A 15,236-nucleotide genomic window follows, 5' to 3' on the forward strand; every position below is an offset into this window, starting at 1 on the left:
TGCCACAAAAAAGATTGTAAAAAACGAGCCATGGTGGTGCAGTGGTTAGAATGCAGTATTGCAGGCTAACTCTGCCAACTGTCAGCAGTTTGATCCTGACCGACTCAAGGTTGATTCAGCTTTCCATTCTTCCAAGGTCTGTCAAATTAAGATCCAGATTGTTGGGGGTAATATGCTGACTCTATAAACTGCTTAGAAAGGGCTGTGAAGGACTGTGAAGCGGTATATAAGTCAAAGTGCTATTTCTATTACTGTTGCCAGAACTGATCTGGCCATTTGGTGACTCACTTTACAACCATTATGAAATTCTGGGCTCAATTATGGTAGCAAATCAAGGACTATGTCTAATAAAATGGATATTCCACTATGAGAAGGAATAGCATTACAACATTACAATCCTCAAGAACACGAAGTTATAAAAAGATAGTGTAAGTAGTAGACAAAGGATAACTCAAACACACTGACAAAAATATATACATTTGTTATACATACCAGAAGTTTCAGTGCTTCAGAATTATCTTTGTAACATGCTACTAATATAGGCGTATTCCCACCCTCTCCTTCCAGATTTACATCCGTAATGCTGCATTCAAGGAAAATCTAAATATTCAAATAAAATGTAAATGTTTTCTGTCAACTATTATACTATTCTTAATGAGGATATACTATAACTGTAACAAGCACTCATAATATCATAATTGGCAGGCTTACTCTTGTTATCCAATTAAAGATCATTGATGGTTTCTGACCAGATTTGTAATTTAGGGCTGTGCCTTAAAGCTAGTATGCAATTAGTAGAGTTAATGACAACCTGTTTTGATATGTTTTACACCCCATTTCCAATGCTCACTGCTGTATTGTATTACTGCAATATTCCAATATTGCAATTTTTTTAAGTCTAGCTGTTAAAATAAATTGTAGCACTTGTTTGTAAATTGAATGCATATACTCTAGACTTCCCAGGATCCTATAGTAATCCAGTGGTGTTTAGATATACTTTGTATGTAAGCTACTATATAACAGTGGCTTCAATTAAGACTGAGTCTTCTGTAAAGCACAATTAAGAAAATCAGAAATCATTGTGCTAAATTCAGAATTAGGGCCTGAAGGTTTATGGAAGCTACCAGGGAGCATCAGAAATCTTCCTGCCTGCCTGCCTTTATCCCACTCAGCCTACCACCCTTCCTTCCTTCCTTCCCTCCCTCCCTCCCTTTAATGACTACCATGTTTCTTTAATGGCTGACACAAAATAGGTCATAAAATCCATAAAATCATATGGTAACATGCTTAATGACCGCAATGACTTGTAACTGTAATTTTGGGCTCAATTATGATTGTAAATTGAGAACTACCTGTATTGGCACATTTAATTAAATTCTTCTCGGCTTAGAACAATTATAGTTGTAAATTGAGAACTATATGTATATATATAGATTAATAACTGCAAATAAGACTGTCCAATGTAATAATGACAACCCTGGACAAGTCTCTGGAGTTTTCTTAAAACATTTTTGAGAGTGGTTTCCCATTTCCTTCTTTCTAAGGATAAGAGAAAATAACTAGATGTTTTGTGCCTAAGGCAGAATGAGGACGTAGTCTCTCAGTTTCCCAGGCTGGTACTTCAAACCACAGCATCAAACTAACTTTCAACTCTACGTATACAATACCAAATGGTATCATCTTTGCTCATCAGAAAATTTCATTAAGGAAGAAATCTTACCAGGATCCAATTGCCTTCATCTGTGAGAAATCTTAGTTTCCAGTTTGTGCTTGTTAATCCTGAGCCCTACACCAGTGGTCTCCAACCTTTCTGGCTCCACTGACCAGCAGCAGGGGCAGCAGAAGGGGGAAGGGGATGGTTTCGTGTGTGCAACCTAGATCTTGTGCATGCACAAATGAAGCTTCGCTTCCACTACCCAGTTCCCAACAGGCTGCGGACCGATACCACTCCGCGTCCCGGGGCTTCAAGACTCCTGCCCTACACTTTCCATCACTTTAGCTTCATTACACTGGAACACCCACTATTTTCAATATAATTTCCTGATAGAGCTATTTTGGTGTAATGGTTAATGCATCAGGTTAGAAGGCTACCAAGAGACTGTGAGTTCTAGTCCTACCTTAGGCATGAAACCAGCTGAAAAAACTGTCCAGGCACTCACCAGGAATCAATAGAACTCAAAATATCAAAAAGAACAGAAAACAAACCTTTTCCTGAAAGCCTAAATGTTAAAACTAGTTTTAAACCATCCTCTGTATTTTGCCTTCAATGAATAAAACAAAATTGTTAATTTCTGTTATCTGGTTGCTTTTAAAAACTGAAGAACAATATCAGAATTTGAAAGTTTAGCTTAGTTTCCACTTGGGAGATAATAAGATGCAGCATTTTTCATCTGTGTAGAGTTCAGCATCTCCAAAAATCAAGATATGTAGCATATTAATCCCCATTTATTCACATTAACTCCTATAAATATCCATGAGATCAGTGGTGAGATTCAAGTAATTTAACAACCGGTTCGCTGCCCTGATGATTTCTTCCAACCACCAGTTTGCCAAACTGTTCAGAAAGTTAACAACTGGGTCTCCCGAAGTGGTGCGAACTGGCTGAATCCCACCTGAGATGGGATTGCATGAATCCCGCATGAGATGATCTTATTTTTTAACTTCACTAACTTACATACATATAAATTTGGAAATGGAGCTTTACCTTAACTAAATCATTGCAAAGATACTGCACGGCCCAGTGAAGTGGAGAAACCATATTGGAATTAAGGATGTTTGGGTTGGCCCCTCTGCTGAGAAGTAATTTAACACTTTCAGTCTGTTGTTTTTTTGTAGCCCAGTGCAGTGGTGTATTTCCAGACGAGTCTGTTACGTTTAGAGCTATGCCAAAGACAGGACAATTGAGTAAATGTTACTTCATATTTTATTTCACATAAAATGATATTGTATTTTATATAATACTACTGTAATGAACTGTAAATGGAAATATAAATTTAATGAAGGAACCAAGCTTTACAGCAGAAACCTTATTCTGTATGTATTCTCTAGAGCTATGATGACGAACCTATGGCACGCGTGCCAAAGGTGGCATGCAGCGCCCTCTCTGATGGCACACGAGCCATCGCCACAGTTCAGCTCTACTACACATGCATGCATGCCTCCTGCTGGCCAGCTGGATCTCTGCCACGCATGCGCAGGGGTGGGGCACGTGCAGGGGGAGCAAGCAGGGCACATGTGGGGCATGGGGCACATGCAGGGGGAAGGGCACGTGCACAGAGCGCTGCATGTGCATGCATGCAGAGGTGGACCGCATGCAGGGGGAGCACGCGCATTGCATTTTGGGGGTTCAGGTGTGCTTTGGGCACTCGGTCCAGAAAAGGTTAGCCATCACTGCTCTAGAGTCTGCATTTAAACCATCAAATGTAGATGCATGCTTGTAATATGCTCTCAAAAGATCAGTAGATGCATTTCATACTGCATAAATTTGAGTTGTAAATTGAGTAATTTTTGATTTATGACCTCAATTGGAACCAGAACTTCCATCAGTATGTGATGTGGTAGTTATGTGACTTATCATGTGATCATGCCTGATTTTATATCCTTTTTTGCCATGGTCTTTAAACAAATCACACTGTCATTAAGTGAATTCAAATTTCCCCTTTTCCTTTCCCCATTGCCAGGAGCTGGGAAGGTCGCAAATGGCGATCACATGATCCCAGGACACTGCAACTGTTATAAGTAAGTGCCATTACCAAGCACCCAAATTGTGATCACATGACTACAGCGATGCTGTGACAGTCATAAGTAGGATGACCAGTCATAAATCACTTTTAGGATATTGTAACTTTGAATGGTTGCCAAACAAATACTTGTGAGTCGAGAATTGCCTGTATATGTATTTGTGAATAATACAGAAAGTGTGAATAATAGAGAAACTGTGAATAGAAATTGTGCATTTCTAATTTTCCATCAAGAAGCTATTGCTATGTCACATCAAATACCAGGAGTGATACTCTGTGAGGTGCTTCACAGATGTCAACTATTTTCTTCTTTTGCAAAACTGCATGTATCACATACAATGAATTCCATACAGTCCTCCATTCTATTAAGGAAATATTATCTGTCTCCTACAGTCAGGGGCGGGTTCCAAATCCCTTCACTACCGGTTTGCTTGTGCGCGCGCATATGCACATGCACAGAAGCATCCGGTTCTGCCCACCCACCACCTCCGCTACCAGTTCGCCCAATCCAGTGCAAACCAGTAGCAACCTACCACTGCCTACAATCCCTCTCTAATAGTCAGCCTCCTCCAATATTATAACCCCAGTAGATAATCAGAATCTAAAAAGCTATTTCCTGAGTGCTGCAAAATATGCAGACATTTAAAATGGAAGGGAAGACCTCCCGGAATATGCTAACAACTGGACTTCCACTAAACACATGGCTTTGATTATAGAAACAATTTACCAGGTTCCTTAAATTTGGAGCAATAGCAAAAGCAAGGGCTAAAAGTATCTTAACGGAGAAACACTGCACCATCTCTAGCAATAACATATACAAAGCATGCTGATTACTCAACAGATTGATCTGTTTGGACGTTGATTTCCTGTCAGATGGGAGCTTTTCAGAAGATTGAGATAACTTGCATAGTTTTCCCTTTCGTTATCTAAGCTTTTGTTCTCTCCTTAACATATTTTTCTAAACTGAGATGCTTTACATGGATCAAACTATGATTGGTACAAATCACTGTTTCCTATTTTAGTAGTAGCCATCTCTCTATGTGCACATGCAAACTCATATTGATTTGAAAAGTTTTGTGATTAAAGAAACTAATTAGAAGAAAGCTGCTTTATCTGAACATGGAGTGGTATGCACCAACCATCCTTCCCTTGCATATGTTTCTGATAACTTTAGAATGTCTGCAATGGAAGAATGCTTGGAGAAAAACATATCTGTCTGTTTCAGATGAAGCAACTTTCTTCTAATTAGTTTCTTTTATCACAAAACCTTTCAAATAAATATAATAATAAGTCTGCAGGTGCACATACATGCATAAATAGGCATTTTTGAGTGCAGCAGGATGATGTTATTAATGATGTGTTATTAATGATTATCATGCTTTATTAGGTCGCAGCACTCGGCATGATACATGACAAATGGTAATTTACTCTTTGCTGTCCTCCTGAGTTACTGAATTTGCATCCAGCCTTAACCACAATTGATTTTGGCACCTTCAAATGAAGAATCATCCATGATCATTTGCATTAACTCAAGTTGACCTTTTCCTGCAGCATGGTGCAACGGTGTAGCATTCAGCTTATCCAGTTTCTTAAGTCCTTCACGATTCTTTTTAATGAAACTTCGAAGTCTGCAAGTACTTCCATCTGAGATCACCTAATTGAGATTTAAGCAATTTTAGTCTGGTACCACAGAAATTCCAAATTATATAAATGTTTCTCTTTATTTGGTAACATGTTGGCAGTGAATTATCACTTAAATATTCATTCATCACTACAAAGGTTCATTGACTATGCTAATAGCAGAGCTACAGTTATTTAACATGACCTTTAATCTAATTACTACAGTTTATTTTATTTAGGTCTAAAAGAATCCTGGGAACATGAAAATAGTTCTGCTGAGTTAGGCCTAGCCCACCTAGACAGCCTCTTTCCCAGAAAGTATTAAATTTCTATGCTGAAAAATATTTGAAGGAATATTAAGTAATACAACAATTAGATTGTAGAAAAAGCTATATTTTAGCATGAGGCTGAAAGTGTATTAAAGGACATTAAAGTGTATTATATTAAGAAAACAAAAATTTCAACTGTTGTAAATGGCAAAAATATGTAAGTAAAGTTAGTTTTAGATTAAATTTTGAAAAAAAATCTTTCAGGACTTTAGCTTTAGGTCCGACTTTATAATCCAAATTATAATCCACTCTCCTAACAATGTTATATATGTGGTTGAAATCTTAAATGTGGAAAAAAATCTTAAATCTTAAAATGTGGAATACAGACACATCTATTTATCTATAAAATTGGAACAAACACTTATGAAGACTATCAGAATTCTCTAGAATATTTTAATAATCAATTTACTATTGAGTATAGTTAATTATTTAATTTACTATTAATATTTAATATTAATACTATTCTGCAGAAGACTTGGTACAAAAATTAAATACACTTAGCTTTCAACAATTAAAATTCAAAAATGTTAGCTAAGAACACTAGAAGCACAATGGGAGATTAGAATTTTGGCTTTTGAGGCTACTCAGCATTTTGAATAAAAATTATACATGAGTAGAAGATTTTAACCAAGAAGTTATTTTAATTTAAAGCAAGGGTTTGACAGATTTTTAGTGAATTGCACTAGTTTTCAAAAAAAAAAAATGCTAAGTAAATATATTTTTTTTGCTAATTGTTTAATTCCCTGCCTCAGTGTTTCATTAATGTACAGCACATGCAATCACTGAGTCATCTTCCAGCATTTTTTTGCCAGTTTTGAAGTGTTATGTTAGATTCAGTAGATGCAGATTTTTCTGCAACAAATCATTTGTACATTTTGCAGCTCAGTGAAAGTTTCACTGTCTTTATTAAAGCCATGCCAAAAGTAATGGCTTAAGTGAAAGATCTCAACATCAGACTCCAAAACAGAAAACTTATTTTGGAAGCCTAAAATCTGATTTCCCATACCTAACCCAGAATCCCAGTATCTGTGCCCACTTAGGTCACCAAATCCAACATCCTTCATCTACCTGTGTAAGGACTGGATGGTCCACCTAGAGCCGTGGTTCTCAACCTGTGGGTCGGGACCCCTTTGGGGGTCGAATGACCCTTTCACAGGGGTCGCCTAAGACCATCGGAAAACAAATCTTTTCAATGGTTTTAGGAATAATTTTATGGTTGGGGGTCACCACAACATGAGGAACTGTATTAAAGGGTCGCAGCATAAGGAAGTTGAGAACCACTGACCTAGAGCTTTCCAGATGAGCTGGGCATCAGTCCCCAAGTCCCTACCAAACTGGGAAACGGAAATTTTAAAAATCAGAAAAGAACTGAAGAAGCTGATTCTAAAGTGGAGGGGAGCGATCAGGACGAAATAGTATATAGCTAAACAACCCTTCCATTTTCTCCACGATCCTACCTTAAAGACATCCTGCGAGGCCACTGAACAAGCGTCGGCTTCGCACACCACCCCTTCGTAGGAAGAGGGGTACTGCTTTTGGTCGCGGCTCTGAAACCACTTCAGGATCGAGCGCTTCATGGCGGGACTTCAAGAGACAACCTGAGAACCAGGACGCAAAAGGGAAGAAGTTGTGGAAACACCCTATGCTCGCCTCCCGAAGTGAACCCCCCTCCCTGCGACTCCTCGTTTGGCGCGACACGCCCACGGGGGGCGGGGAAAAAGAGCGGACGGCGCGTGGGAGAAAGTTGGTTTCTTCCTTAAGTGGCGGGCGTCTGTGGGACCATGAAGAAAGTAAGGTTAGAAGAGTGGGCAAGCGAACAGCGTTTGGGAAGCATTTCCTTCTACCGGAGTTACCTTCTTCAGGAGGCAAGTAGCGACCAGGTGATTAGGAAGCTAGAAATCCCATCTAGACCTACAACTCCCATCCTTAGTAGGCAGTCTTGCCAGGGAGTTGAAGTCTCAAGGCAAGGAGACGAACATCTGGTGAAAGGAGGAAAGAGACCCCGCCAGAAAGAAAAAGGCTGCTTTTTCTTAGACCTTAAGTTTCAGCATTCTTCATATTTAGCTTTAATAGATGGAACTCTGCAACCAGCAGCAAAGTGGCATAAAACTATTGCTGCCCAAAGACCAGCAACTGAGAATGATAGTTTTCGATAGTTTTTAATTGGTTCCCTTTGCAACATCTATTTCTCTTCCTTTACAAGTAAATCCTTTCTTCCGTCTATATAACAAGCAGGAGGATTCTTTGCTACAAACAGCTGTCACAATATAAACGTTAATACCAGATTTATTATTTTACTTTGGATGCCTTCAAGTCAGTGTTGACTCCTAAGAGCTACCTGGCGAGTCATTGCAGTTTTCTTGGCTAGATTACAGAAGTTGCCTTCTTCCTAGGGCTGAGAGAGAGTGATTGGCCCAAGGTTTTGTCCCAAAGATGGGGCTGGAACTTCCAATCTCCTGGTTTGTAGCTCAATAACTGCTACCTGCCTCATAGTGCCTGAATTAGTTGATTTGTTTGTATTTTTTTTTAAATTAATGCAGTTTTTTCCCATTTTGGTAAATTCCAGCATTACCTATGTGGTGCCACCCAGCACATTTGAATGGCAACAAGCTGGGGAAAAGAAGCCCAAAAGTTGACTGAAGTAGAAAAAAGTAGAGTCAAAAAGAATTTGCCCACCATCCATTTGTCTAGTCAAAATTCCTGTTTTAGGTCAAAATTATCTCCATAAATTTTAAAAATGTGGGAACCTGTTTTTCCTTATGTCCACATCTGGAAATAAAAAAAGTAGTTTAAAAGAAAAAAATCTGACTTCACCCATTCACTTTTTTTTCCTGCAGTCCAAAACTGACAGTCAACCCTGATATGATCCAGCTACTTTCATAGTCTCTGGAGAGAAACCAATAGATTCTAAAAATGTTCATTCAATGAAAATTATAGGGTTCAATGAAATGCTTTCAAGAGAAGCAACACTGATTTGAACTCTTCAGTTCTTCATCATTGAGGAGTCTTACAGCTGGCAGTTCTGAAAACCAAAAAAGATAGAATAGAAAGAGAAATGGGTGGAACAATTAGGATGGAAAACAATAGTCTCTGTCTTTCCATGTTTAGTTTGGGATAGCATGAATATTTCTGTATATGTTCACATGTAATATATCTTTCATTTGCATAATTTGTTTGTTTGTATCTCACCTTTATTATTTTTACAAATAACTCAAGGTGGTGAACATACCTAATATTGCAGAATCCAATCTGAGTCGGTCACCTAGACCAGAGGTTTAGTCTTCCGACCTTACAAACTCATCCTGATTAGGGAACTTCTTTCTACCAGAATGTATGCTTTGGGCTATTCTATGAGTAGTATTTATGTCATGCCTGGTTGTGTGTGGCTCAAAGGGACATGGTGGCTCAGTCGCTAAGACACTGAGCTTGTTGATTAAAAGGACAGCAGTTCAGCGGTTCAAATCCCTAGTGCCGCGTAACGAGGTGAGCTCCTGTTATTTGTCCCAGCTTCTGCCAACCTAGCAGTTCGAAAGCACATAAAAAAATGCAAGTAGAAAAATAGGAACCACCTTTGGTGGGAAGGTAACAGCGTTCCAGGTGCCTTTGGCGTTTAGCCATGCCGACTACATGACTACGGAGATGTCTTCAGACAGCGCTGGGTCTTCGGTTTTGAAATGTAGATAAGCACCATCCCTTAGAGTCAGGAACAACTAGCACATATGTGCAAGGGGAACCTTTATCTTAACCTTTATGCGTAATATTTATGTGGTGCCTGGTTGTGTGTGGCTTTTTTATTGATTGATTGGGATTTTGATGGCTGCCTATCAAATCGTATTTCTTTGTGCTGCCTAACACTAAATACCCAATACTCCTCTTATTTTCCCCACCACAATAACCCTATGAGGTGCGTTGGGCTGAGAGAGAGTGACTGCCCCAAAGTCACTCAGTTGGCTTTCATGGCTGAGGCAGGACTAGAACTGACAGACTTATTCTTTCTAGCCCAGGGCCCAATCCTATTCACCTCTGTTCAGCAGTCTGTCCCACTGAATCTACTGGTGCTTACTCCAAAATAGAGAGCCAGTTTGGTCTAGTGGTTAAAGGCCCTGAGCTAGACAGTGAGAGAATGTGGGTTCCTTTCACTCTGCCTTAAGCAAAAAGCCAGCTCGGTGACTTTGGGCCATCTATCCTCTCTTAGCCCTAGGAATGAAATGGCAAGCCACTTCTGAAAAAGCTGGTAAGAAGATTATGTGGACCTGTATAGGTAGTCACACAAAGTTAAGACTGAGTTGAAGGCATACACAGACACAAAATTTCTAAAGTAAGAGTCTATGGGGTTAAAAAATCTTAATGAAAGTTATGATTTAAGATTCACTATCTGATTAATATATGTATTATTTTTTAAAAAAATATAACTGTAATTGTAGTTACAAATAATAACTTTTGCTAGTATATATGTGTGTTTGTGCATATCTGCATGTGTTATTTCTAATTATTTTGTGATTTAGTACAATTGAACACTGTCTGGAACAATAAGATTCCAGTTTCCCAGAATAACAAACATTGGTATATTTGTAGGCTCTTGATTAGGTTTTTTTAGACTGCAGTTTTTAAAGCTTTGTGAGACTGCAACCTTAAAGCACTTGTTAAAAATTTTGGAAGGACATTTTGAAAGGAATTGGTTCTTAAGGGATACTAGAGAGAATCTGAAGCTTAATGACAAAACTTCATATATCTTTTTAATGTATTTACATAAGATAGTAAATCTAATAAACAGATTAAAAAATAGAATAGTTTTCCCCAGAGTGGACTGAAAAGGCTTTTATATGTGTTCGTGCAAAATGAGCTTGATAATGGTAAAAGAATGAACCCATTAGGCGAAATTAGATTCATTGAAGATAACCTCAGAGCAAACCTTTGATGAAAATATGACTGTTTAATAAATGCAATATATTGAAAAAGAAGAACGCTTTCAAAAATTAAGATTCTGACAGCATGATCTAAAGCATATTTATTTAAAACTAAATCCCATTGAATTAGTGGGAATTACTTCCAGGTAAACTATGCATAGGATTACAACCATAAAAACCTACTTAACTAAGTTAAAAATATGACATCTTAATGGAAGACTAATAGGAGTATTTATTATTATGTAACAGAAGGCATATGTGGCCTGTTTCTAGGTTAAAATATTCTGATATTTGATTAGTCATAATTTATTTTTATTGTGTTCCAAATGAGATTTTCGTTAAAAGTTCTTCTCTGAAACATCTAGAGAAATTTATCTGAGAAGTTCTCTATCAGTAATACCTTGGAAGTATTTATTTATTTGCAATAGTTCCGAACTTCTATTTACATATTGTTTTAGCTTAATATATAGCTTTTCTTCAAGAGAAAAATGGAAGATTTGTAAAAAAAAGGATGCAGAAAATTAATTATAAATTGAATAGCAGAAAATAATTTGTCCTAAAGAATGCTGAGTAAATTGGTAGACCAAACACAACTTTAAAACAAAAAGGAGATTAAAAAGAGCTTTCCAAACATGGCAGGATTGTGAGAAAATGTTAAAAGAGAAATTAATATATATTCACATGGACTAAAGAGAACAATAAGGAAAACAAAGATACAAATAAGGCCAAATGATGTTAAAGAAAACATTAAATTTAGGAATTAAAGCAGTTGACAAAAGTGATTACATCTGTTCAGGTTTGCTGATTTTCTGAAGAGAACAATTATATCAAATGTATGTCTAAAATATAAATAAAGAAATAAAATATTTCTATGGCCAAAAAAAATGTTTTCCAGAAATAAATTAAGAGTAGCCCACTAGATTACAGAAAGCAATGTGTTGCCTTACCTTCTGAAGTACTTTTCAAGGACACAGCTCCTGGTCATTCATGACAAACCGAATCCTGCTTTCTGTCTTGTTATCTGCTGTTCCTTTCAGATAGTTCAGAAAGTAGAGTGGTGGACCTCTTCTCCCATTTAATAATCTCTGTTCCTGGGAGAGTCATTTATGGGAGGGATACTTGGCCAATGAATAAAGTGCTAAGACCTCGTTTTGATTGAATCCTTGAGAAGCCAACCCATTTTTATGATGAACAAGCTTTCTATAATCCTTCCAAGATAATAGAGCTTCAACTTTGTTAGGGAGCCATGGAAGGTCACTTCCTGAACTTTTTGATGAACTAATTGCTTTTAATGGATAGTCTAAATAGCAATACAGAAATGAGGTCTGTACCATAAGATGTGTTCTGATATTTTTTTTTAAAGAAAAGTAGAGGGGAATATAATCAACATGCATCTTAGTTCATCAAAATACATTACAACTTGTCAGAAACCTTAGGTGTTGTTTCTAGTTTACCCTGAAAGTAAATTGTTTCCTTCTCTTGAATTCATGAAAATTATGTTTAAATCCACATAAGTAGAATTATCAAGAAAAATGGGCACGAAGCATTTTACTAATTTAGTCTCAAATAATAGCATATATCACAGAATCCCTTTTTAGGGACTTTTGCTGAGAACACTGTAAACAATTAACAATTGCTTCTTCCTTATTTATTTGTTGATCCATCTGGTTTTTTTTCTCTGAAAGATGCTTTGTTTACATACACCAGGATACTTAAAACAGAAATGGGAAACATTGCATAGTTTAGGTAAAGATAAAGGTTCTCCTCACACATATGTGCTAGTCATTCCTGACTCTAGGGGACGGTGCTTATCTCTGTTTTAAAGCCGAAGAGCTAGCGCTGTCCGAAGATATCTCCGTGGCCGGCATAACTAAATGCTGAAAGTGCACAGAATGCTGTTACCTTCCCACCAAAGGTGGTTCCTATTTTTCTACTTGCATTTTTTATGTGCTTTTGAACTGCTAGGTTAGCAGAAGCTGGGATAAGTAACGGGTGCTCACCCTGTTACACAGCACTAGGGATTCGAACCACTGAACTGCCGACCTTTCGATCGACAAGCTCAGCATCTTAGCTGAGCCGCCGTGTCCCTTCTGCATAGTTTAGAGGATGGTAAAAAAATACTTTGCACAATAGAGTCAAATATAGCTTCCACTTTTTGAATCATGTACAGTATATATAAAAGACATTCCAAATGGAAAAATAGCCTTTACAAACACCTTACTATGTATTTTTCTGATTAATCCTGATTCATGCTGGTAATTAACGTAAGAGTGAATGATTGATTATACCTAGAAACTGAGTAAAATACAGTATTCTTGTATTTTGTTAGATTTGTGTTTTGTTCAAGAGCATAAGGTTGAACACACAATGTTTCCTTATCCCATTTTTTTTATAACAAACCACCTGTGAGTTAGGTTAGGTTGGGCTGCTTTAGAACAAAAGATACGTCTTTTATTCTTACTATATGTTAAATTTATTTATTGCCTACGTGCATATCATCATGGGCACATAGAAATTAGAAATTTGTCTGCATTGATAACATGTAGTACAAGTGCAAAGGCTAATGCTAATTATTTACTAACATTAGCTAAATCTAATACTTTTCTAATATTAGCTTATTCTAATAACTATGTTATTGCACATATATATATGTATATGTGTGTTTATGTCCGTGTACTATATATACATACCAATTCATCAGGATGGACTATAAAATAGTTAGTTACTAGAGAAAGGGTGAAAGACAATAGGGAGAAGGAACAAATGCATTGAAAGCACTGAAATTCTTGTGTAATGGTGCAGATTTAAAAAAAAAAACCCAGAAAGTAAAGGATTCTCTAGAAACAACTGCTTTTTAATAAAAGTAAGTGGGCATGCCTGATACAAGCTAGTGCAGTCATCTAATGGATTTTTAGCAGCCCTATAATATAAAGATCAAACTATGACTGATGTTAAAACTTAAAAGCTGCAAAAGAGACTCAGAAAAATGGAAATGCTAATTTAAAAAAGTATTAAAATGGATTAGAGATGATTTGGAGCAAGCTAAAAATAAGTAAGAGGAAAAAAATATCATCTGATTTGAACAGAATGTTCAGAGTACAGCAAGACAAAAACATATAAAGGAATTAATATCATTTGTTCAAACATATTTTTAAAGGTGGCACTTGGCTTACTTATAGGTTAGTTAGTTCAAGGATTCATTTGTTGAATAGTTGAGTAAGTATTTACTTTGGGTGGTTGGATTTAGTGAGAGAAAGGTAAATATTAGAATGGAAGGAAAAGCTGAAGAAAATGCTAGAGAATTAAAGACTGAACATGAGAGTTTTGTGTAGTCTAATATGGTGGAGATAACACCCGCATATAGGTTGTTTTGAGAGGCTGTTGTTGAAGACGATGAGGGACTGGTAACTAGATGAGAGAAAATAGAGTAAGAAGAATGGAAAAGGACAATTCCATTCTGCCCTTAAGGTAAGAAAAGGGTGTCTCAGCTACCTTATTGGAATGTATTTCATTGTACAAACTTCCCACCACCACCACCACACACAAACTATATATCCCCCAAAAGGGAGAAAAGAGAGAGAGAGAAAATCTTTATCATCTACTGACCAGATAAGAAAAAAGGGCATTGCAGGATTTCAAACAGCTCTCAGATGAATCACAACTTTCCAGTGCTCTGCTTCCAACTTTTATATTCAATGGACCATGATATCTGTGCTGATTCTCATCATAAGTGTTTGTTTGCGCTCTGTTCCAGTTTTGTACATTTTCTTCGTGTTTGAAGTTTCCAGTTTCTTTTTCCAGTTTATTTGTACTTGTCATGCAGTCATGATACATAGATGTTTCCTACAGCCTATTTCTTTTTGATCAGTTCTTGGTTGTGCCAATTGATAGTTTAGTCTTTATTCTTCTGCATTCATCTTTTGTTCTTCCCTTTGCTCCTCTTTTATGATTAATCAGTTAATAATTAATAGTAATTAATTATTTAATAATAGATAATTAGTAATAGAAATATACAGATAGAATAGAATAAAAATAAACTGTGAATATTATATAAGCAATGAATAAAAATGTAAACAGAAAACAAGTATACATTTGGTGCTCTTGATAAATGCAAAATAATACTGTATCCATTCAGAACATGCTAGCGGAAGAATCCACAAATTTGGTATGTATTATGAGATGTGGCTGGACAATTCTGAGGATATATCTTATCCTCATTAACCACTGGATTTCTGGTTCTACACCAGCTGCATCCCAAGACGGAGAGAATGGGTGGTTGTGAAATTTTTGTGAGTATATGGTCTCCATGGTGAAGATTGGCTTTACACAGTGAATTGCAGCCCTGACTCACAAGAGAGATCATACGCTTGAACTGGTCCTTCGTTTAGAGCATATGAAGTGATAATGGAAGACATTAACATTTCTCCTTTGCCATAATAAAATAGCTTACCCCGTTATATAATACTGTGAATGGCCCAGCTAGATTTGTTAAAGTCCTGAACTTGAATCTGAGTCTGGAAACTGCAAGAATCTGTATAAGGTAAAACAATTATTGTTTTTTAATTTGATTTATATGCCGCCCTTCTCCGGAGACTCAGGGCGGCTTACAATGCACTAAGCAATAGCCTTCATCCTTTTGT

At 37.0% G+C, this 15,236-nt stretch overlaps 1 protein-coding gene across 1 annotated transcript in view; it reads right to left on the bottom strand.

The window, feature by feature from the left end:
• TRPA1 (transient receptor potential cation channel subfamily A member 1) overlaps positions 1 to 7,293 on the bottom strand; it is a 44,732-nt gene extending 37,439 nt beyond the window's left edge. Inside the window, exons 1-4 of the mRNA XM_034429966.3 lie at positions 7,147 to 7,293; positions 5,232 to 5,394; positions 2,705 to 2,880; positions 493 to 600 (exon numbers count right to left, since the gene is read on the bottom strand). Coding sequence (XP_034285857.1) covers positions 493 to 600; positions 2,705 to 2,880; positions 5,232 to 5,394; positions 7,147 to 7,266 — 567 coding nt within the window. The 5' untranslated portion in view covers positions 7,267 to 7,293. The remainder of the gene's footprint in view (positions 1 to 492; positions 601 to 2,704; positions 2,881 to 5,231; positions 5,395 to 7,146) is intronic.
• Positions 7,294 to 15,236: the final 7,943 nt, after the last annotated feature.

This window comes from Pantherophis guttatus, chromosome 3, assembly GCF_059756535.1.
Source record: "Pantherophis guttatus breed Tessera chromosome 3, ASM5975653v1, whole genome shotgun sequence".
NCBI classification, from domain to species: domain Eukaryota; kingdom Metazoa; phylum Chordata; class Lepidosauria; order Squamata; family Colubridae; genus Pantherophis; species Pantherophis guttatus.